Raw genomic sequence first — 23,060 nt, forward strand, 5'->3', positions numbered from 1 at the left:
AGGGACTCCAGCAATGGTGAGAAAGGAGCTAAGATATTTCATGCATACTTGGGCTTGCCACTCGTTTACAGTTGGGGTAGAGAAGCACAGTGGTGCCCCACATTGGCCTTGTATCTGAGCTCACCAGACCCCTCACTGAAATCCCTAACCTCACTGAAACCTTCTAAGTCAGCATCTCTTCATGCAATCTTAGCTACTCAGGAGGCTGAGATCTGAGATTTGAGGTTTGAAACCAGCCTTCGCAGGAAAGCTCATGAAATTCTTATCTCTAATTAACCACCAAAAGGAAAAGAAAAATAAGCCAGAGGTGGAGTTATGGCTCAAGTGTTAGAGTGCTAGCTTTAAGCAAAGATGCCAAGCAAGAGCACAGGCCCTGAGTTCAAGTCCCATAAGGGCACAAAATAAATACAACAAAATAACCTTTACAAAGATGACATCAACTTGGAGGAAAGTCTCTAGTGAGGTGTGACCAGGCTCTATTTTTATCATTTATTGGGTTTAGGGATATTTAAACAGCCAAGTATTTTTCTTGTATATATATTCCTTGTCTCCAATTCTCCATGTTGCTACAATATTCAGCATGATTATCATTTTAATAGTTCAAATGCTTGGAATGGTCATAGCTATCTATTGCCTCCTGGATATGTACACTAAGAAAATAATTCCCCCCAAAATGGAGAACATAATACATGAGGATGTTTACTGCAACAGTATTTATAGTAACAAACAAATAAAGAACCCCCTGGAAACAATGTTAATGTCCAGCCACAAGAAGATGGTTTGGTAACTCAGAATGCAATGCAATTATGCGACCATTAAAATGATAATTACACAGACTATGTGGCAACGTGAAAAGGTAATTTATGCCTAACGGGGGGGGGGAGCACAAAATGAAATTGTGTCTATGTATGTCTACAGCATTGTAAACTAACATTTGCTTAGGGGAAACGATGCTAAAAGAAAATAGAAAATGAAAACTTATGTTAGGGTGGTGGGGTGCCAAGAACTGCTTTTTAACATTTTTACTTGAAGGCTGCCATATTATTTTAACCATAAGAGGCAAGTTAAAAAAGAACGTGTGCTAAGGAAATCATGTGCTAAATAAGCAGAGTGACTTTTTTTCTTTGGGACGTGGAGGCAGACATTTGCTTGTCTTTTAAATTCGCTTTCTGCAGGTCGAGAGCTGGGCAGAGGCCAGGCTGGACAAATGGCTCCTAGAGCTGTTGAGAGGCTGGTAGCCGCTCTTCTCCTATAAGGGTGGTAGGAACCAGCACGCCCGAGCAGGACCCCCAGTGAGAAGGAAAATCCAATGGCACATGGCTTCAGCCCATCTCTCAAGTTTGCATCACCAGGTGTCCAAATTTGCGTATACCTTCCAGAATGTTCCCTCCATGCTTCTGCCACTCTGAAGTCACAGCCAGGTCTCCCTCAGATGCCATCCTCTAGGAATGAGGCCCTGGAGCTTTTCAGCCTCCCCCACAGCCACCATTCCCCCAGTGCTCACAGAAACCCAACAAAGGCCAAAAGAGCTGCTCTCATTACATCCATTTTTCAGATGGGGAAAACTGAGGCCGCACACAAACTGCGAAGTCAAGTACAGGAATCCAGTGCACTCCCGACACATTTGGGAGACTTAGGGCTGCATCCTGGCAGATCTCATCTGGTGACACACTGAAAAGGGGACTGTCATCTTGTGATGGCTGAGGCCAGGGTGAACAAGAAGGGCAAGATCCCCAGAGGGTCTGTCGGTGCTCAGGACTTTCTCTCTACAGCTAGGTTGACATGTCCCCATCTCCCATCTGGGTGGAGCAGAGGAGACGTGCAGGACCAGCCCCTCTCCCACCCTCACCCTAAGACAGCAGCTGGGGCCACTGGGTCACCCTTCAAAGCTGCAGGGCGTCTTGTCCCCATGGAGGCAGCGGCAGGCCTGAGGCCGGCAGAGGGTCAAAAACCCTGGGAACAGAGCCCTGGCCTGCCCTACCAGCACCTCGTTAGGAGGCCCGGAGTGGGGAGGGGGCACTGGAGGAATAATGTTGTTTATTTTTCTATTTTTAAACAAGTTGGAGGTCTCTAGGGGCAGGAATAAAGTTATCAGCAAAGACAGGAGTGGAATAAAGCCTCCAGCCCAGCAGGCTGAGAAAGCCCTGGGGACCGGGACTCTTGAAAAGCTGAAATGGGGTTTGTTTATCTTGTACGCTGAGTGGATAGGGCTGTGCCAGAAATCCGGCACAAGTATGTCCCCAGGCCCAGCAGCCCCTTCCCCAGGCCCACAACTCTGCCTGTTTCTTTGAAACAACCCATGGGGAATTTGGTGTAAGTTATCCTTTCAGAGGATACCATCAGTAAGAGGATCCCATTGGTGTGCCCTGTGCACTGGGGGGGGGGGGGTGGGGGTGGGGAAGGCAGGCCACAGGGACCACCCCTGCTCTGTAATAGGTTGGCCAGGACAACTCAGAGGACCCCCTCGACCTTCCTACAAGGCTGATCATTCTCCCTTAACTCTCATAGGAAGAAAGTAGGTGACAAAGAAAAGGTGGCACAAAACCTCATGTGGCCAGGGGAGAGGAGACGAGCCCATAAGATGTGGCATGTCAGGAGATGAAAATGGTTAAACTGTGCGCATATGGTAACAAAATGCTCATCCATTCCCTGCCTCCAGACAGACATATGAATGACGGATGGAGCACGTGCCCCTGGACAAGCTGTGGAAAGTTCTAACCATCACCCCCTTTGAGTGACACCACAGATACAGTCCAAAATCCATGCCCAGTCTAGAACTGCCGCTCAGATAAGAAAAGATAAAACTAGAGCCCAGGGTTTTTCCTGCACTTGCCCAAGCTTTCCTGACTACCTGATGGGAGGTGTAATTGTACCCATTTATATGAAATAGAAACTGAGGCCTGAAGCAAAGCATAGGCATGTCATGGTGAGGCCAGGGGTAGAGGCCAGATCTTGGCCCTCCACGGCTGCCTGCCCAGCCCAGCACAGAGACTGCCTCCTCCATCACTGAGCTTTTTTCTGAAACAACCGCTTAATTCTTTGGCTGAATGTCTAAATAAGGATTTTTGCCAATTCTGAACCCTGCTAACTGATGAAGTTGTCAGAAAAAGATCTAATGATGCTCGAAAATGCAAGGGAACGCGCCAGCTGCCAAATTGCCCTCCCAGTTCTGACTCGGCATTGGGGAGCGGGGACCCACCCCCTGGGCTGGGCGGGGCTGTGGGGAGCAAGTGCTGGAGGCTGAGATTGGGCCAGGTTCCATCAGCTGTAGCCAGGGTGCTTAACCCTCTTTGCTCTGCTTCCCTGATGTCAATGAGGGACTACTACTACATCCCTCAGGTACCTTGCAGATTAAATGAGAAGATGCTTGAGCGACACTGTCAGATGTCAAGACTTGCTGGGAGCTAGGCTGGAGCAGCCAGCTGGCCATCCAAGCTTTGTCATATGGACCCAAGAGCTTGCTGTCCTGGGAGAGCCTACAGTTCCATTTGGGGAGGTGCTGGATCTCTGATCAGTCCCTGGTATTTATTTATCTCAGAGACCCAGCTGCTTCTGTCTGATGGGTGAAAGGCTCAGAGTGACCTCAGACCCTTGGAGCTAGGGCCGTGGGGTGGGAGCCTGGGAACCTGGGAGCCTGGGTTGGGCCCTAGGTTCTCTCTTCTTTCTCAGTGGAACATTTGTTCCACATGGGGCGTCTAAGCACGAGGGGTGGGGCCGAGCCTGGGGACTTGGGAATCAGACAATTCCCAGGCTGGCCACAGGAGCCAGAGAAACTGGGTGTTAGGAGCTGGAGGGGCCCTGTGGTTCTAAGCTGGACCAACATACAGATCACCCAACATCCAGGACACATGCATGTGGCCTGCTGTCTGAGGATGGCTCCCATTAACAAGCACATACACACCTATACCCCCCTCCCACACATATGTAGCACCTGTTTGGTGGCCTCGAACTCGTCTTCTTCAGGAGATGGAAAAGAACAAACAGAAGTCTAGAGTTCAAGTGTAGCTTTTTGACTGTGTGGCCTTGGGTCAGGCTCTCGAGTGCTCACTGCCTCAGTTTCCTTGTCTGTAGGCTTTGTGAAAAGCCATGTGTTTCACAAGGCAGTGTGTAAAACAACGTGTGACAACGAAGCCTGTGACCCAGGGCTGAGGAATGGAATTACTGTGTCTATCCAATCTGTTGTGTTTCTAGCTCACTGGAGAGAATATCTGAGAGTGGGGGTGGGGGCTCAGGGTGGTGGCCTAAATACAGTCTAAGGATTATCACTGGGCCCAGCTGTCCCTGCCTGGACTGCAATAGATCAAAGACACCCCCCCCCACCACCACCTGACCCTGCCTCCGGCTGGGTTCTCTGCTGTCTGGCTCAGTGCAGTATAGTTCGAAGGCTTCCCTGGGTATCTGGGAGTTAGAAGGTCAAGCTAGCTTCTTAGCAAGGAATTGAAACTCAGATACAAGGTTTTCTCAAGAGTCCTAAAGGTGGGCCTTGAACCAGGTGGCCCAGGTTCAAGCCTGTCTCAGCTTCTGATGGGCCCTGTTAACCTGTGTGGGTCATACCCATCTGTGGCTTCTTCACTGGTGAAGGTCTGCCCACCCACGGCAGGTACAGTAAGGTGGTGGCCATAACAACACTGGGAATAAGTTGATCCTTAAACATTAAGGAAGATAGGTGGCATGCAGGAACTGCCTCCCTCCCATGCTACCTCCTCTCAGGTGGACAGGGGATTCAAACCCCCAGATATGCCTTCTCCTGTGGAAAAGAGGCTCAGGAACCCAAAGGCCTTCGGGAGCCTCTTCCAGCAGGGACTGTTGTTATGTCTGCGCTTTTCCTTGAGCTGCAGATTAGGGGTGGGCATCCAGCGGGGCTGGGTGCTCTGGAGAAGTCTATATGCAGATGTCAAGAGCATCCATCTCTAACCCTGCCTTAGCACAGGACACACTAGAAGGATCTAGGTTCCCTTGAAGCCTCTCAGCCTCCTAGGAAAGGGGATGCTGACTAAGCATGTCCTGCGGGGTCCTTCTGGGTCTGTCTGTCTAGGAGGGATAACACCCACTCTGAATCCTAGGTCAGACTGTTTGGGCCCCAGCTTTTAGCATTAGAGTCCAGCCCCCATGGCTGATGTGTTTCCTGCTCTTTCCCCAGAATTCCTGGAGAAGAGGCCTGTAAGGCACAAGACTGACTCAGCGCACAACCCATCAGTAATACATGGTAACTTCTTACAGGTGAGAACCAGGAACGAGCACCTCTGCACCAGACAGTCTCCACAAAAGCATCTCTCATCCATAGTATTTTATCTCTGATGACCAAAGCAAAGGATGCTCTTGGATGCGAGGTGTGGCCAGGAATGAGGACTGCACGGGGGGGGGGGGGGGGAGGCAGGGCTCTGAGGGTACCAATCAAGTGGAACGTTTGGAGACTTGGAATGGAGAATAGAAAAGTTGGAGGGTAGCTGTGGTGTGTGTGGAAGAGAAGCAGCTTTGTGGTGTTTACTGTACATCAGAAACAATGAACCCTTGCACCTAAGCGTGCTCCTCCCTTTTCCCCTCCTCAGCATGCACTGAAATAAAAATGAAGGAGGCAACAATGCTTGATAAGAAATGTACTCATTACCTTGCCCATGTAATTGTAACCCCTCTGTACGGTAATTTCACAATAAAAAAATGAAGGGATTTCTTGGAGGCATAGCCCACAAAAACAGAAAAAGAAATAAAAATGAGAGAAGACTACAACCATGCACTGTGAAGGGAAGCAGACGAATGGGTGGGAAGTGATCAGCAGAGATGAGCAACCTGATCTCCATCTGGAATTCTCCACAGGCTCTGGAAGTGGACACTCAGGAAATAAAGACTGGCTCACAGGAGGGCTGCTAGTAAGTGCTGCGAAGCAGACGCTCCATGTTGGGCGTCTGCCCTGCCTAATCCCACTGAATATGGGAGAGTGTTCCTCTGGGGAGAGTACATTCGTATGCTTCTTCGGTGGGGACAATGGACACAGCTGAAGACTGGGGATTGAAGAAAGAAATAGTTGCTGAACTCAGCCTCTTCCACCCTCTTTCCAGACTTAGCTATAGGAGGCTAGCACACAGAACATGACTACTGGAATTTCTAGAGGATCCTCAGAAATGACCCCCTTGGGTAACCCTCTAATGACTCTTGATTGGGAAACAATATCCAGGGGTTTGAGCTTTTTGGCAACTATCCCCAACTCTTAATTCTGAGCACTCAGTTACCAGCTAGCCAAGGAAGGCCTTTGATGTAAAAATCAAGGACCAGGGGCTGGGAATGTGGCTTAGTGTTAGAGCGCTTGCCTTGAGCTGAAGAGCTGAGGGCCAGAGCCCAGGGCCAGAGTTCAGGTCCCACAACTGGCAAAAAAAAAAAAAAAATCAAGGACCAAAAGCAGCAAGCAGAAAAGGTACCTTAAAGGAAAGATAGGAGATGTTGTATGCAGGAAAAAGAGGAGGAGGATTCTCTTTTTAGAAAAATTCAGAGAACCAACAGGAGTTCTTAGAAATTAAAATCATGATAGCAGGAGTGAAAAGACCCATTTAAAGTTGGAAGGTCAAATTGAAAAAATTTCCCAGAAAGAAAAACTAAGAGAAGAAGGAAAAAAATAGTAAAGATGAAAAGTGAAGGACTAATCTGGGATGCTGAACCTCAGGATAGTAAAATTACAGAAACATAGAAGAGAAAAACTAATTAAATAAGTAATGAAAAAGAAACATCCCAGAAGTAAAGGGCTTGAGTTTCCAGATGGAATAGCCTTTTGCGCACCTCACACACAGTGAGAGATCCACAGCAAGGAATACTGGTGGAAATTTCAAAAATACAGCAAGCAAAAGAAGAGCTTGCAAGTTTCTAGAAGGAAGGAAGGAAGGAAGGAAGGAAGGAAGGAAGGAAGGAAGGAAGGAAGAAAAAAAGAGAGAGAGAAAGAAAGAAAAAGAAAGTCAACTGACAAAAAAATAATCAGGAAATGGAGTGGCTTTGGATTTCTCGGTTCCAATGGTGAGTGCTAAAATGTAGTTGAGTAGTGCTTTCCAAGTTTGGAAGAAAAATGATGTCCAACCTATAATTCAATTCCAGCTAAACTCTCAGTCAAGTGTGAAAGGAAAATGAAGGTATTTTTAGATATTTAAAGTGTCAAAACATTTACTTCCCTGTACCCTTTAAAGAAAGCTACTAAATGAAGCACCAAAACAAAGGGAGTAAAGGGAGAGAGAGGGGAGAAATACAAGATCCAAGAGAGAGGTGAAAGGAATCTGAGATGATTGGGAAAGAAGATCCCAGGATGGTGACATGCAACTGTTCAAAGTAAAAATGTATCCTTATTTGAGCCAATCAGAAGGCTCCAAGGGAAGTCTGACTAAGAAAATGAAATGTATAGAAATTTCTCACCTCTGCATGTTTTTGGAGGAGATAGAGACAACTTGTTCAGTTGGTGCTATTTACACAGACAACTAAGCACAAACAATCATATCATGGGAGATATCCAATAAAAATGTTCAAAAAGAGAGAGCAACCAAATTTGTTTCAAGTCTCAGCTTTGCACAGTACCTGCAGCCATAACAACATAAACACTTGCTCAGGTTTGTATATGCAGTCGTGACAATACAAAAAACACTTGCTCAAGCATAAGTTTAATTCCCCAAGTTTTATGTTAATAGTACTGAGAAAGTAGAAACTTAACCACACTGTGGTGTTTAGAGGCAAGCCATTTGGGAGGTGATTAATCAGATAAAATTAATTAGGATGAAGCACCCATGATTGAATCCTGATGGCTTTATATGGGGGTGGGGAAGAGACCACACACAGAAGAGACAGACATGTCTCTTACATCATGTCTTATCTCATGATGAAATGTAGCCAAAGGTAGACTCTTGTTAGAACCTGCAGGATACTGTTTGGATTTACAGACTCCAAAACTGAACTAAATGTATTATTTTCTCTATAAAGTAGCCTGCCTCAGGTATTTTGTTACAAGTAACAAATAGCTGACTAATGCAACACTCAATGATACACTAGTCCACATTATATAACTACATTGGAAGGATACAAGGCGGGTGTGTAGGATGAGTCTAGGGATAGGGAGAAGAGCTAAACACCCCTGGTGGGAGTCAAAGGCTGAGCTATCAGCAAGGGCAACATAGGGGTTCCCTTTAGAGATGTGGGGGCAAACACAAAAAGAATTAGCTAAGAGCTGAAATGGAAGCCTTGGAAGAGGAGGCATGGAGCCAGCCTTGTAGGACAGCTTCACTCTGTGCATGCAAAATTTCAACCTGAAAAAAAAAATAATTTTAAAGTGACCCTATCATCCCTATCCTTTCTTCTGAGGCTAAATAATTGTCAGGATATTTTTGCTGTCTTTCAGCTTTGGGAGTGATTTCTTTAGAAGCTATTTGAAGCAGATAGGCTGCAGCCCATAAACAAGATTTAGAAAGACCCAGGGTCTGGGCCATGCCCAGATCACCAGCCTGTGGTACCCAGATGGGGCGGTGGAAGGCAGTCAGAGGCTGCAGGCAGGCCTTCTCCCTACCTGCCCTAAGCTCAGGAGCCCGGCTTCAGGCCCTGCCGAGGTCATCCCCGGTAGACACAAGGACACTCTGGGCCTGGAAACTGGAAACCTGAGTCACATCATGCCACACTCATCATGTTTACAGAAAGCATGATCATTATGTACAGGAACAGAAACATTGAGCTAATTGACTTTTAAAGACATCAAATACAGCAGACAAACAGAACATAGAAACTCCGCGTGTGAAAGAGGCACTGTGTCCCAACCCAGCAGGTGCCCTTGTCAACAGTCTGTTCCCCACCCCACCCCACCCCCACCACCACCCTTTTCCACCCAGAACCTTCTCACGCCTCACTCTCAGTAAAGGGCAGACCCTTCTTCATTTCATAAACCCCCGTTTTCCATGAAGAACCCAAGTTAAGAAAACAGAACTTTCTTCCCAGACCACTCAAGCCCCTGAGCCAAGTCTCTAGAGCTCCCTAGGGCCCGGTTCTCCAAGCAAGTTCCAGAGAAGGCTCTGGGTAATGGTGAGTCATGAGGCTCCCATCCCTGGGCCGCCGAGAAGACAGGCCCACCCTGGGCTGCACCTTCCAGGAAGTCTCTCCTGGCTTCTTCTGGGAAGCAAATGTTCTGCCTATCCCAGAGTTGGGAAGACAGGGACAGGGACTTGAGACTTAGGGTAAGTCCTCCCAGACAAGGCCGAGAGCCAGTGGCAAAGTTACTGACAACCAGTGACAAAGGGAGGAAAAATTAAGGACAAAAGAGGATATGTTTAGAAAGAACTGTGGTGTTTTGTGTTGTTTTCCTTCCTGGGGTGCGATGCTTCTTGTGCCTTTGTTTTAAAATCAACATCTTTTAAAACTGAAATGTTGGTGATTCTGGATGACATTTTTTTTTTCCAATGTCCGTACTTGGCAAAATTGAAAGTTGATACCTCTAGTCCCTCCTCAAAATAAACTTTGTTTCTGGAATAAAATATGTCTGAGAGATATCATGGTTGACATAAAAGAAAATCAAGACCCACTCCAGGGCCAGAGCCACAGGTTCCAAGGGACAGGAGGCACGGGGCATTTCTCCCTCTCTCTAGACAGTTCTGATCATTAGAAAAATGTTTCCTTGTACATTTGAGAAACCTGCACTGTCCTTGAGCCTGGAAGGACACCTAGACCACCTGGAGCCAGGTCTTTGCTCTTCCAAGGCCAAAGACAGCCATCTGCCTACCGGAAAACAGGATCTGCCCCCCTGTGCCCCACCTCCACCCTTCCAGCTTTCTCTGGATGACTAGGGTGTATCTGCTCCTTTGTCATTGTCCCATCCTCTCCCTCCCCCCTCTCCTCCCCCTCTCCCTCCCCAGCTTTATTATCCCTCTTGTGGAGTCATTGCCCAAGATCACACAGCCAGCAAGTGAATTCAAACCCAGACCCTGCACTCCTGGACTGGTGATACCTTGTCCCCGACCTCTCTACATGGGGCAATGGCTCCAGGTCTTCAATTCAAGAGATGGTTCTCGTAGTTTTAGATCAGTTGGAAAAGCAACAACAATAGCACAAAACACAACCACAAGCTACTAGAGGTACCCGGAAATGCAAGACACTAACAAATTGTCATGGAAGAAGTTCAAAGGAAATAGGCCTTGGCTTGTTAGGTCATGGCTGATAGCCTTTGAAGTGAACTAACGGATAGGTTTTCCCTTAGTTTGGCTCTTCTGTGTTCTCTACAATGAACTGGCCTTCATTTATAAAAACAGTAAAATGATGATCCTTTAGGAAGGTTAAACAAGAAAAACAAAATTCAATTTATGTTGCCCAAGACTCAACTTCCTAGACATTCTTCAATGAACGAGAACTCTAAAGAAGTCCTGAGGTCTCAGCTCTACCCTGGGGCTGACCTCACTTCATCTGCCCCTCACCTGTTCTTCTGGAGCCCTGTTGCCCCATCCCCATTAGGCTTCTGCCCCTGAAACAAGGAGGAGCAGACTCAGTATAAAGGAGGAGGCAGGGGAAGACAGCTCACCCTGGCTGGGTCCCCTGTTTAGTACATATGAAACATGCAGAATGTTGGTTAGGGCTTCTCCTATGGGGTTCAATACATAGCCTCTAAGCCTTCAGGGGCAAGACTAGTGCTATATAAGGGGTCTGGAGCCACTAAGACCCTCCCTGCCAGCCCTCCAGGATTGCCTTTCCCCTGGAACCTCCCAGACACATAATCAGTGCTCAGCCAAGGCCTGGGCAGAAGTAGGAGCCCACAGGAGAGTCCCACAGGATTCCTGGGGCAGGATGGTGTTGTCTCTACCACCCATAGCCATAGGTAAGTTTGACTTTTCGGGCCTCAGGTTTCCATGGATAACAGCAGGGTGGGAAATGCCTTGAAATGACTACACCGAGTGGTCTCAAGATTTCTTTCCAGCCTTAAAACATTCAGCGACTAAGGCACTAACCAGTAACCCCACCCCTTACCCCTGGATAGACAGAAGCTCCCCATCTAGTCTTGACTCTTTGGCTGTCTCAATCTGAGTTGATTTAGAGCACTCCTAATATCTCACATGCCTGAACTTGAGTGGGTACAGGGTGATTTCATATGGTTGCTGAGACATAGTAGTGGTCAGCACACCTGTCCTGAGAGTGGCCTCCACTATCATCTATATTTCAAGCCCATCTTTGTGTTTTTCTGTCCCGTCTCTGTCTGTGCCCCTGAATAAGGCCTGTGACTTGGGAGTCATGTAGCCATTGGTTGAATGATTCTGTATGTCCCCACACCATGTCTCCCCGTCAGGAGCCAGCCCATCCTCCATGTCCCAGGGCCTCTTCCTTGCATGGCCCTCAGCCCTCACAGTCCATCTGTTCCAGACAGGAAGGAAGGTGGGCTCTCATTGCACAATGACAAACTCAAATCATTATTCCACCAAGATCCGAATGACAAATAGGGAAGTCTGACAGAGCCGTGATTTGTGAACCTGACATCGCTTCTTGGGATGTACAAATTTTAATTAAAATCTCAGGAGCGACTGGGGAGTCCTTTTAATGTGTACATCCAGACTCGGCCAGGCCGCCATGGGGGGAGGCCAGGGCCTCAGCCTAACAGGGACAAAGGCTCAGTGACTGTCTCTAATGGACTGGAAGGCAGGTAGGACCTACTCTGGCTACTCCTTCACTCCACCCATTTTATAGGAGAGCAGCTCAAGACCCAGGGAAGTGGCTCACACAAAGATGTATCCATATATCAAGGGCATAGTGTGTGTGTGTGTGTGTGTGTGTGTGTGTGTGTGTGTGTGTGTGTGTGTGTGTGTGTGTGTGTGTGTGTGTGTGTGTGTGTGTGTGTGTGTGTGTGTGTGTGTGTGTGTGTGTGTGTGTGTGTGTGTGTGTCCCATCTGTCGTCTATCCTGGGTATTCAGAATGCAGGATTCAACCCAGGAAAAGGAGAGAAGGCCAGGAGACTACAAGTATTTGACTCACCTTCTATCCAATGGAAGCCCCTGGCACAAGGCAGTCTGGCTAAGCTGGGGCAGAGATGAAGAGAGGTTGTCAAGAACAGAAAGCAAGGGTCCTTACTTTTCTGGCTACACTCAGGGAAGTTAGAAGGTGGGTTGGGAGGATAGTTCCCTAGCTCCAAGTCTTGCATGTCCTGGATTCTCAGAAAAGAACCTGAGAAGGACTAGAGAGAGCTGGGTAGATGGCCCAATGTGGCTCCCTGACTTCCTAAGGCTCTGATAGCCCTGTGTGGGACCCAAATCTTCCCACCCTCACCTTGGTTTGGGGCACAAAGCATAACAGAAGGAAGGAGCTGGTACAGGGGTCTCTGGGGTGATGGAGTGAAGTAAATGGTGAGCAGCAGAGGTTCACAGGCAGGCCTGGGAATGGGGTGAGCAGAGCCAGCCTGAGCTTCTAGCTGAGGCCACATCTCCAACTGTGAAACCTGGCTGAGTGGCACACACGGCTCCTAGGCCTCACCTGTGGTACAGCAATGGTGAGCACCCCTATCCTGCCAGGTCTGATGGGAGATGGAGGACAAATAGAAGCATGTAAGAGAGCCTCTGGAGCCTACATCCTGCTGGGAGGTCCCAGGGCCCCCTGAACATTCCTCGGCATTGAGGACCCACCTAATCCCACCCCTGCCACATCTCCCTCACCCCAGTTAGTCCCCATGACACTGGCCTCTGCCCTGGACTCACCCTCAAGGCCGGCAGGGAGCTGATCTGCTCCATGGTCAGTGTGGCCTCCTTGTAGCACTTTCCCACAGGGCAGAGCTTCAGGAAGGTGTCATGGATGCTGAGGAAAGAGGCAAGAGGAGACATGCTGGGTGTGTGGAGTAGGGAAAGGGGCTAGTCAGCCTCTCTTCCATGTGGGAGCATCCTTTTTAGAGGAAGGGAACTGAAGATGAATTGATGTGGAAAGGGGGGACAATAGCCAGGCATGGTGGCATACACCCGTGAATCAGCTATGAGGGAGACAGAGATGGGGAGGATCAAGGTTTGAGGCTCGCCCCCAGGCAAAAATGAGATCCTATTTCAAAAAAAACTGAAGCAAAAAGGGCTGGAGGTGTGATTCAATGGTAGAGTACCTGCGGAGCAAGTACAAGGACCTGGATTCAGACTCCAGGAACACCTTTTTATTTTTAAGCCCACAATAAATCTTTCCACTATTCTAGAGACATCCCAGCCCTCTGGGGTTCACAGAACATCTCAGGATGCAAAAATAAACCCAGCAGGAGGAGAGGTGACCAGCTGTGCTCCACCACCTGGAACACACTCCTCAAGTGATTGTTCTAGAATGCCACAGCTGGCAGGTACTTCGGTGATGGCTCAGTCCAATCCCATAGGCACCAGTGGAGAAGCTGGGATCCCTGTCCTGGCTATGCACCCACCCCCATCCTCAGCATAGAGGCAACTCAATCCTGGTGAGCCAGGAGCAGAACCTTTGTCCTGGCAGCTCATAGATGTGCCAGCCCACTGGCAGCAAATGGTCCCAGTAAAACATAGAACTGAATGGTTTCAAGTCCTCCTGGCTCTCTGCTGGGCTCCATACTAGCACTAGTGGAATCTGCAGAGGGTAAAATGGCTCTGTGACCCCAGAGAAGAAAAGAACAGAAGGGAACACTATCCTAGGCTACTAGAAGATGTCCCTCACACCCCATCCTGGACACGAGTCCTGGTCTACAGGATATACAAAACCAGGTACCAAGACAGCCAGTGGAGAAGAGAGGATAATGCCTAGGATCCTGGAGATCATATACTTCTCCCTGCATGGCTATGTGACCTTAGGAAATTTGGTTATTGCTTCTGAGCCTTTGTCTCATCATCTGGATAAAGGGTGATTAATATGTCTTTTGGATGGCTGTGGTGCAGTCCAGTATGAGCAAGAGGACTCCGTGTGTAGGTGTGCACATCAATCCTCTGTGTGTGTGTGTGTGTGTGCGCGCGCGCGCGCGCGCACGCACATTAATCTTACTGAGTGCCAGGAGACAAGTAATTAAATCAAACTAATTCACACTCAGGAGTGAGTGACTAAAAGCTCCCTCAATATCATTCCCTGTATGGGTTTGGTAAATTCAATTGAACTTTTGGTTGGTGCAACTGAGGGACACGTGAGCAGTGAAGAACTATGGAGGGAGACCTTATGTCAGAGATTCAGAGGTAGAGGAGGAGGCTCCCCCAGAGCCCCAGAGCCTGCCTCCAGCCGCTCATCTTGTCACAGCTCACTGACTAGAAAACATCCTGTCGATCTCTGCCATGGGAGAGTGGAAAGAAAACAAGCTGTGGTTCTGTTTGCCCACTGCCCTGCCCAGCTCTGCACCCCAGGAGGTTGAACTCTCCCAACCGCATGCAGTCCATTCCCTCGCCCTTAGCCTTCCAGAAGGCCATGAGAGAGGGGTCAGGATCCATCCTGTATCCTCTCAGGCTCAAGGGAGGCTCTGGCCACATCTGTGTCCCTCCTGCTCAGGCCCTAGGGGCCAGCTGCTACCACTCCATCCTCAGCTGGGTACCTCCGGCCCAGGGTTGATGATGGTGGATCAGCCCTCAGCCCTTGGCCTCTGAAGATTTCCTTCATTCCATTTCACCTTCCAGGACCCCCTGACCTGCTTGGCCTTCACTTTCCTTATGTGCAAAGGAGATTGTGGTCCCTGCCTTGTCTGCTTCCTGCTGGGAGGAGACAGATCAAGTAGACAAACACATTCAGATCCTGTCCATCTACTATTAGCTATGTGACCACAGGCAAGTTGTTGCACTTCTCTGTGGATTCTGATTTTGACCATCTAATGGGAGGCAATCATGTCTGAACGGCACTGGCTGGCTCAGGGAGGGTCTGGGGGATGAATAGGAACTGAAATGTTTCATGACACTCAGGGACAGTGCCACAGCCCTGCTGGCCTCATGAAGGGACCCCCGCACTGTCATCACAGGCTCTCTGGAAGTTAGGGAGGAAGCTGAAAGCAGGGTATGGTAAGGGTAGGGGGACACACTGTCCTGGAGGTGTTGGGACGGGAGGTGGGCAGTGCAGGTCCACAGGAGGCAAGGACAGCCATCTCTGCTGGTGACTCTAGTGGCCTCTAAGGAGCCTGGCAAGTGGGGAATGGCTGAATGCACCAATAGGAACCTACTGTCATTGTCATTGTTGGAACTGCTGGAGTAGTGATCACACACACACAACACACACACACACACACACATACACACACACCACACACACACACACACAAAGCAGCAGGCCATTTTTTGCTGGTTTACTAACAGTTCTCTCAGGCAATGTGCCCCAGATGACTGTACCTACTGTCCCCACTGGGAAGGACCACCAAGAGTGCTTGCTGCATGATCCTGCCCTCGTGGGCATTCCTCATCTTTCCTGACAATCCTGCAGGGCAAGCACTGCTATTGCCCTTACAGAAGAGGAAACTGAAGGTGTTGGAGGGGAAGTGACTTGCGTAGGGCCACATGGTAGTAGTGTTACAGCCAGGACCACCGACACCAAAGCTCTTTACCAGGAGTCCAAGGAAGAAGCACCAAGGGAAAGAGGACCAGCTTCCCTCACCATCCCTCTTCTCATGATCACTCTCCACATGCCAGATGCATTCACATCCACGCAGACTTCTGTGACAGATGGGGTGATCTTTCCTACATACAGATGGGTAAACTGAGGACCAGACAGTGTGTGCAAGAGACAGTAGAGGAATGATCCTAAAACAGCTTCTTTGGGCTGTGCTGCCCACCTCCTGAAGTGTCTGTCCTCCCCCTTGCAAGCAAGTGAGATTCTTGTTTCCTCCAAAGCCTCTAAGGCTAGAGCGCTGCCCAGACTCCATGCCTTTCCAAGCAGTCATGGGACTGGCTGCCGGCAGACAAATCCTGGCTGCATCACAGCTGCCACAAAATGTTCTCCTCCTCCAAATATGGATCAGCTGACTCTAAATGGAACTCCGAGTTAATCACTAATGGACTCAAAAGTCAAAGCCATTTGAGAAACTCACACATTCAAGCCTGCCAGCAGCCAGGCAGCCCGGGTGTGGCTCACTTCCACCCTGGACTCAGAGATTAAGAAAGGCTCTACAAGGCTGACCCCCCCCCCCAACTCTGCAAGTGACCTTGAACCCACCATGCCCCTCACAGGCCTCAGTTTCCCCTCTACAATGAAAATCTCAGTGAATACCATCCCCACTCCCGCTCCCTCCGGTTTAGGGCATCCATCATTCTAGCTTTCTTATTCACCTCTTTGTCTTTGAGACTCCTGAGTTCAGAGTTTCCCAATTGGCATCATGTATGAGTTTGTAGAAAGATCTGTGACCCCCTAGCCTCCCAGGCCCTGGACAGGACCTAGGTATCTACAGGTTGCAACCACAAAACCAACATGGATTCAATGCAAGTTGGGTTTCCACTCCTCTGGTCCTCATCTGGGCTCAGCAATCTAGGATTTTCCCCAAGTCCCCGAGTCAGCAATCTATTGCCCTATGGTCTGGCCTGGGAATCTTTCTAAATGGCCCTTTGTGAGACTGGAAATATAGCTTGTCGTCTCCTGCTCTGCTTCTTCCAAGCTGTGTGACCTTGGGAAAAATCACTGCATTTCTCTGAGCCAGTTTCCTTATTTTCAGAAAGAGATAATAGTCCCAGGATGATGACAGCTCCCACAACTCCCGCACTGAGTCGTGTGCCAGGCATTGCTCACACGATGACATGGATCCCATCATCTCTCTGTCCTCCCGATGACTTTGAGAGATTAGGTGCTATGACTCATCTTACACGGGTTTCTAAGTACAGAAACTGAGGCTCAGGAGAGTAAGACACTCAACCCAGTCATACAGCTAGTGAGTGTGGGAGCTAAGCCTCAAATTCAAGCTTTTGACTTCTACAAAGTAACTGTAACACTCTACCTGCTGACCTCCACATGCTCTGGGAGGACCCAGAAGTTAATGGCTGGCCAAGACACAATGTGGAGATTGTGTTAGGGGTCTCCAGGGTGCAACGAAAAAAAAGTGACCTTGTTAGGATCCAGTGGTAGATCACTTGCCTAGTGTATATGAGACCTTGGGTTTGATTCCCTGTAATGAGAGGGGAGGGAAGGGGAGGAGAGGGAAGGAGAATTAAGGAGAAAAGAGGAGAGCAGAGCAGAGCAGACTAGGCAGGAGCTAGGAGTGAAGCTTTATGCCCCTCAAGCAGCCCCATTCTCAACCCAAAGCAGGGCAGGAGAAATTCTTGCATGGAACAGAGTTAATCCAGAGAGTTCCACCCAAGCCTGGCCAGCAGGGCCAGAGGGCTCTAGATCAGGCTGTGTCCATGAAGCCACCTGTGTTCTCTTTATGGCCCCAGCCAGAAGGGTCTGAGCTCCTAAGAGGCTTCTGGGAAGTAAGGGCTTCTGGAACATCCAAGAAACTGGATGTCAGAGAAAGCCTTGAAGCTTAGACTGAAAGGGACCAAGCTTTCACAGAGGGAAAGAAAAGTCCCACAGGCTGGAATTTTAGGGTTCACAGAAGCAGCCATGTGTCTGTCATACATAGTCTGCTCTCCCCAGAGGGATCTGGGATCCACAGATCTAAAGACCTGGGCTGGCCTATGACCTTGTGTGGATCACAGCTTGTCTACTACTCCCTTGGACACTTTTTCCCCCCATGAACAAAGCTCTGTCCAACCTTGTTATCATCCAGGCCACGTTTCTCTGTCACATTCATAGGAAAATTACAACCTATAATCAGATGTCATATAGTAAAATTGTTGGAAGCTAACCGAGGCAGGAAAGTCTGTTAAACAATTATCTCCACTAAACTACTAAAAAAAAAGCCAGAAGTGGAACTGTGGTTAGAGTGTTAAAGTAACAGCCTTGAGCAAAAGCAGCTCAGGAACCACATCCAGGCCCTGAGTTCAAACCCGCATGTATATCTAATAGCATTCTCTCTGTGTGTATCAGTCTAGCTTGCCAAAGCAATACAGTTAAACAGGCTAACAGCACAGTTTATGCTATAAAGTTTATAAGTAAAATGACCAGTCCCAGTACTCCACGCCACCTCTCTACCCCTCTTCTCAAAGGCAACATTTTACAAACATCTTACTAGTCTTCTTGGCTTTTCACTTAATAGTTGCATAGTATTTCTGCATATCATGCTGGTACTGCCAATTGTCAACACAATTAAAGACATTATTATGTGACATCCTCTAATAAAAACAGGATTTATTTTCCTCTATGTATCCTTTCTCCAAACCTCCCAATATAAAATAATTTGTGTGAATTGATATTCACCATATATTACTATTCTGAATAATTGTTATTTAAAAACATTACTCACAAGTAAGCTCCCTAAGTATCACAAGATTACTTTTTTTTTTTTTTGCAGTACAGGGGTTTGAACTCAGGGCCCTGAACTTGCTGGGTAGGCACTCTACCACTTGAACCGCTCATTTTACATTGGTTATTTATTTGTCTCATTTCATGTCCTCGTCAGCCTGAACTGTGATCATTCTATTTGTGACTCCCATGTGACTAGGATGACAGACACCACTGCACCCAGCTATTTTTCTTACCTTGTCCCTTGGGATCACAGGTGCATGCTACTGGGCCTATTCATTGCTAGAGATAGGTAGTTTCAAAAAGTGTTTTGTTGTTGTTTGGTTTTGTTTTTTGATCCAGACTAGCCATGAACCACAATTCCCTGATCTCCACTTTCCCCAAGTATCTAGAATTACAAGCTTGATTACTGGCCCTGCTACAATTTCTTTCTTGCAAGTCTTTATTTTCCAGGAGTTGATACTCAGGTTCCTGGACCTTTCTGGGTGCTTCATCCTATCACCCCAACCCTAGAGCAATTTGGCTTAGCTAACTCTGTATCAGGCGTCTATATGCTTTGCACTTTTTACAGTTTTGTTGGCTTTTCTCGTCTACTACTGATCTCTTAGATTCTTTTTGTCCTTATGGTTTCTTTTTCTTTTAATTCTCTACTCTTAATAGAGAAAACAGAGATAGAAGCTGTTGTGTTTTCCATGTTAACTGGAAGCCCCTAAATTTATTCTCTGAATGTAATCATTTGCTTTGGCCTTCTCATATTATTATTGGAATATAAACTTGGGGTCTTGTGTTCTTACTTATGGCTGGTGTTCTTCCACTTGAACCATGCCTTCAGTTTTGACTTTTTGCTGGAGTGTCACAGACTTGTCTTACCAAACCACAGTCTTCCAGGTCTCACCTTCTTGAATAGCTAAGATTGCAGGCATGAGTCTCTGATTCTAAGTGCTCTTCTTTTTTCTAAGGTCAGAATCCCATTGACTTGTCTATGAGCATTGATGCAAGCAGAGGGTCATGCAAAGTGCCTTTCCTATTTTGAAGCATGGGAATGTTCAAGCATCTCCAGGCCTTACCACTTGTTGCACATCTTCAGTTGCTTCCCAGGCCATGGTCTGAACATACCATCTTAAGACCTGGATGGATAGCTCAGGAGGGAGGAGTTCCTGAGGCTGGCTTTTTTCCTCAGAAGACTAATTCAGAGCAAAGAAGGGGAGGGGAGAAAGCAATGTTCGAGAAAAGAATCCCAGATATCTCCCATACTCCTCCCTCTTCTCAGGTACTCATTATCACCAGCAAACCTGCCATATTCATCCTTGGGGTCCAAGGATACTATTCAAAGGTGCCAGGTATGGAAAGGAGCCTGGCCATGTTCTATTGATGAGAGGACAAACCAATGTAACCTCTGTAAGGACCCTCGTCATGCTATCAGCTTTTAAATACATCTGCTCCTTTCCTAGCACTTTTGTTTCTTTGTGGATTTTTTTGTTTGGTTTGGGGTTTTTTGTTTGTTTGTTTGTTTGTTGCAATACTAGGGTTTGAACTCAGGGTCTTGAACTTACTAAGCAGAAATTCTACTATGTTTTGCTTTAGTTATTTTTCTTATATGTCTAACACTTTTGCCTAGGCCAACCTCAGACCATGACCCTTTAACTTCTGCTTCTCATGTAGCTGGGTTATAAACATAAGCAACTGCATCTGGCTTTTTTTGTTTAACTTTTTTTTTTTTTGGTTAGTTATGGGGCCTGAACTCTGGGCCTGGGTGCTGTCCCTCAGCTCTTCAGCTCAAGGCTAGCGCTCTACCACTTGAGCCACAGCGCCACTTTTGGCTTTTTCTGCTTTCGTGGTGCTGAGGAATCGAATCCAGGGCCTCATGCATGCAAGGCAAACACTCTTATCACCGAGCCACCTTCCCAGCCCAAAAGCAGAAAAAGCCAAAAGTAGCACTGTGGCTCAAGTGGTAGAGCGCTAGCCTTGAGCTGAAGAGCTGAGGGACAGCGCCCAGGCCCAGAGTTCATGCCCTACGACTGGCAAAATAAAAGACAGGGTTTCTCTATGTTGTCCTGGCTTTCCTGGAACTTCCTATAAAGCTCATATTAGCCTTGAACTCATAATCGTCCCTCCCAGCAGTTCTGTGGGGAGAAATTTCCCCACTGGATTTAATCTCATCTTTTTGATAAAGCATTTTGTACATAAATGAGTAATATAGCATCATTTATAAAAGTAAAAACCATAAACAACTTAAGTACCCATAACAGAGGTTTGATAATGAATTATGGTTCATTCATACAGGCAAATGACCCGTAGCCATTAAAAAAGAATGAGGCAGATCTTTATGTGCTTTGTGCAAAACTGGCTAAGAGGAAAGCTTTAAAGAAAAAAAAAAAAAGGCACAAAGCAGAATGAGTAGGAGGATATATGGGTACCACTGGGGAAGGATGTGTATGCGTCTATTCATGAAAAATTCTTCTGGGATCCTGGGTAATAAACTCACAGTGATCAGGGCCTGAGTCATAGAGGACTGGGAGGAGAGAATGGAGACAGTTATTCTTCTTTGGGGACTTGTATCCTATTTGAATTTCTAGGCATGCTCATATATTATTTCATTTCATTTTCATTTTTTATTTCTGACTCACTTTTTAGAAGATATCAATAAGAGTTATGTGGGCAGTAAGATATGGGCCATTAGGTGTCTTATCACATATTTTTGTATTTAATCTATATTACTTTAAAAAAAATAGGCCAGGCACTGGTGGCTCACTTCTGTAATCCTAGTTACTTAGGAGGCTGAGATCTGAGGATCATAGTTCAAAGCTAGCCCAGGCTGGAAACTCTTTTTTTTTTGGGGGGGGGGGGCGGGGGCCCGGTTGTGGGGCTTGAACTCTGGGCCTGGATGCTGTCCCTCAGCTCTTCAGCTCAAGGCTAGCGCTCTACCACTTGAGCCACAGCGCCATTTCTGGCTTTTTTCTTTTTGCTTATGTGGTACTGAGGAATTGAACCCAGGGCCTCATGCATGCAAGGCAAGTGATCTACCACTGAGCCACCTTCCCAGCCCCTGGAAACTCTTATCTCCACTAAACTACCCAAAAGCCAGAAGTGGGGCTGTGGCAAAAGTGGAAGAGCTCTAGCCTTGAGCAAAAAAAAAAAAAAAATCTCAGGGATAGCATCCTGGCCTTGAAATCAAGCCCCAGGACCAGCACAGACACAGACACAGACACAGACACAGACACAAACACAGACACACACACACAGACACACACACAGACACACAGACACACAGACACACAGACACACACACACACACACACACACACACACACACACACACACACACACACACACACAAGGGAAACAGCACAATCCTGGGTTCCCTGGTCTCTGAAGCTCCTTGTGACCCTATTTGTACATGGGGAGTCTCATACTTGTGGCCTCCAGGCTAGACATGGGGTAGGGGTAGGTTTAGTTCAAGCCGAGAGGGTGAGGGGAGGAAAAGGGACCCCAAGTCTAAATGGTCTCCCCACCTTTACCCAAAACTTCCTGGTGTGAGAATAGGGCCTTTGGCCACTCACCCATGAGCCCACTGCCTTCATGATGTCTCTCTCATACACAGCAATCCCTAGAAAGAGCCCTGGAGGGAAAGTCTCAGAGACAGGCTGAGAGTCAATGATGCATCCAAGTTCCTCAGCCAATGGGTAACTGGGATGGGCATCAGCCCTATGATTCCTAAGCCTTTACTCTTTCCACATTATCCCAAAGAAGCCCTGCCAGCTCTATGACACTATGAAGAAGTCCTGTCTTGAGTGGCCGAGAAGACATCATAGCCCGAACCTGATGTTGCTCTAGTTGCAGCAAGGCCTCGGGGCTGGCATCCTTCTCTGCCTACAGCCCCAGGGCTGTATAGCTCTGAGCAGGGACCACATTCAGGGACCAAAGTGAGGCTGTATCAGAGAAGACCCCAGCTTGGGCTGGGGTGGGGGGGAAAAGAAAGAAAGGGATAGCAAGGTCTTCTACTTACCACAAGATTTCATTTCTGGTCAGGAAAGTCAGAGCCTGGAACAAATCAAAGAGGTGACCTGACACTTGGTCCAGCCCCTTCCTGGCTCCTTAGGGAAAAGGGAGTGGGGAGCTGCAGGGCAGAGGTGGAAAAACCCTGCTCTCATCTCATAGATGGGAAATGGAGACACTCCAGACGGAGGTAGGGAATGTCTGAGAAGGGCAGAGGAGGAAATGGTGCCCTCTCCTTCTCCCTGTCATGGTAAGAGGCATAGCAGCACAGAGACGAGATAAGAAGCAGAGCCCAAGCCTGGGCTCTGGAGCAGGAGACGCTGGGGGAAGGAAGCAGGAAGACTGATCTAGAACCTCAGGTAGGAGTTCTTGCCTTCGCCCCACCTGTCCTGGGAAGCCCCCAGCATTTCTGGCCTGACCTACCCACCTGGTACTCTTCCAGGTCTTCCCAGTGCATCTGGTACCTCAAACACTGCCCCATGCCAACCCCAGCCTCTGTCCTGCCAGCAACAGAACCTCAATCCAAGGGGTCATCAGTTGCTACAACCACTGGATCCAGTTGCCATGGTGACCTGCATTCTACCTTTTGCCCCTGAGTTGGCAGAAGTTGCTCCAGAGTTCTTTTGATTCCGCTGGGCTAAGAGACATCATGCTTAAAACAACAAATGGAAAGGAAGCACAATAACAGTCTTGAGAGACACGCTGTTGGCTCAGGAGTCACCCTGCCTGGGATCGAATCCCAGATCTGCCACATGATGACTATGTAGCCGAGGGCAAGCTACACAACCTGTGCCCTCATC

At 47.9% G+C, this 23,060-nt stretch overlaps 1 protein-coding gene across 1 annotated transcript in view; it reads right to left on the reverse strand.

Annotated features, from left to right (window-relative positions):
• The window catches only part of Cib4 (calcium and integrin binding family member 4), a 44,102-nt gene extending 21,305 nt beyond the window's left edge, over nucleotides 1-22,797 (reverse strand). Inside the window, exons 1-3 of the mRNA XM_070025186.1 lie at nucleotides 22,688-22,797; nucleotides 22,271-22,305; nucleotides 12,675-12,771 (exon numbers count right to left, since the gene is read on the reverse strand). Of these exons, the coding sequence (XP_069881287.1) occupies nucleotides 12,675-12,771; nucleotides 22,271-22,305; nucleotides 22,688-22,741 (186 nt within the window). The 5' untranslated portion in view covers nucleotides 22,742-22,797. The remainder of the gene's footprint in view (nucleotides 1-12,674; nucleotides 12,772-22,270; nucleotides 22,306-22,687) is intronic.
• Nucleotides 22,798-23,060: the final 263 nt, after the last annotated feature.

This window comes from Dipodomys merriami, unplaced genomic scaffold (genome assembly GCF_024711535.1).
Source record: "Dipodomys merriami isolate MVZ:Mamm:240054 unplaced genomic scaffold, mDipMer1.0.p SCAF_17, whole genome shotgun sequence".
Lineage (NCBI taxonomy): Eukaryota > Metazoa > Chordata > Mammalia > Rodentia > Heteromyidae > Dipodomys > Dipodomys merriami.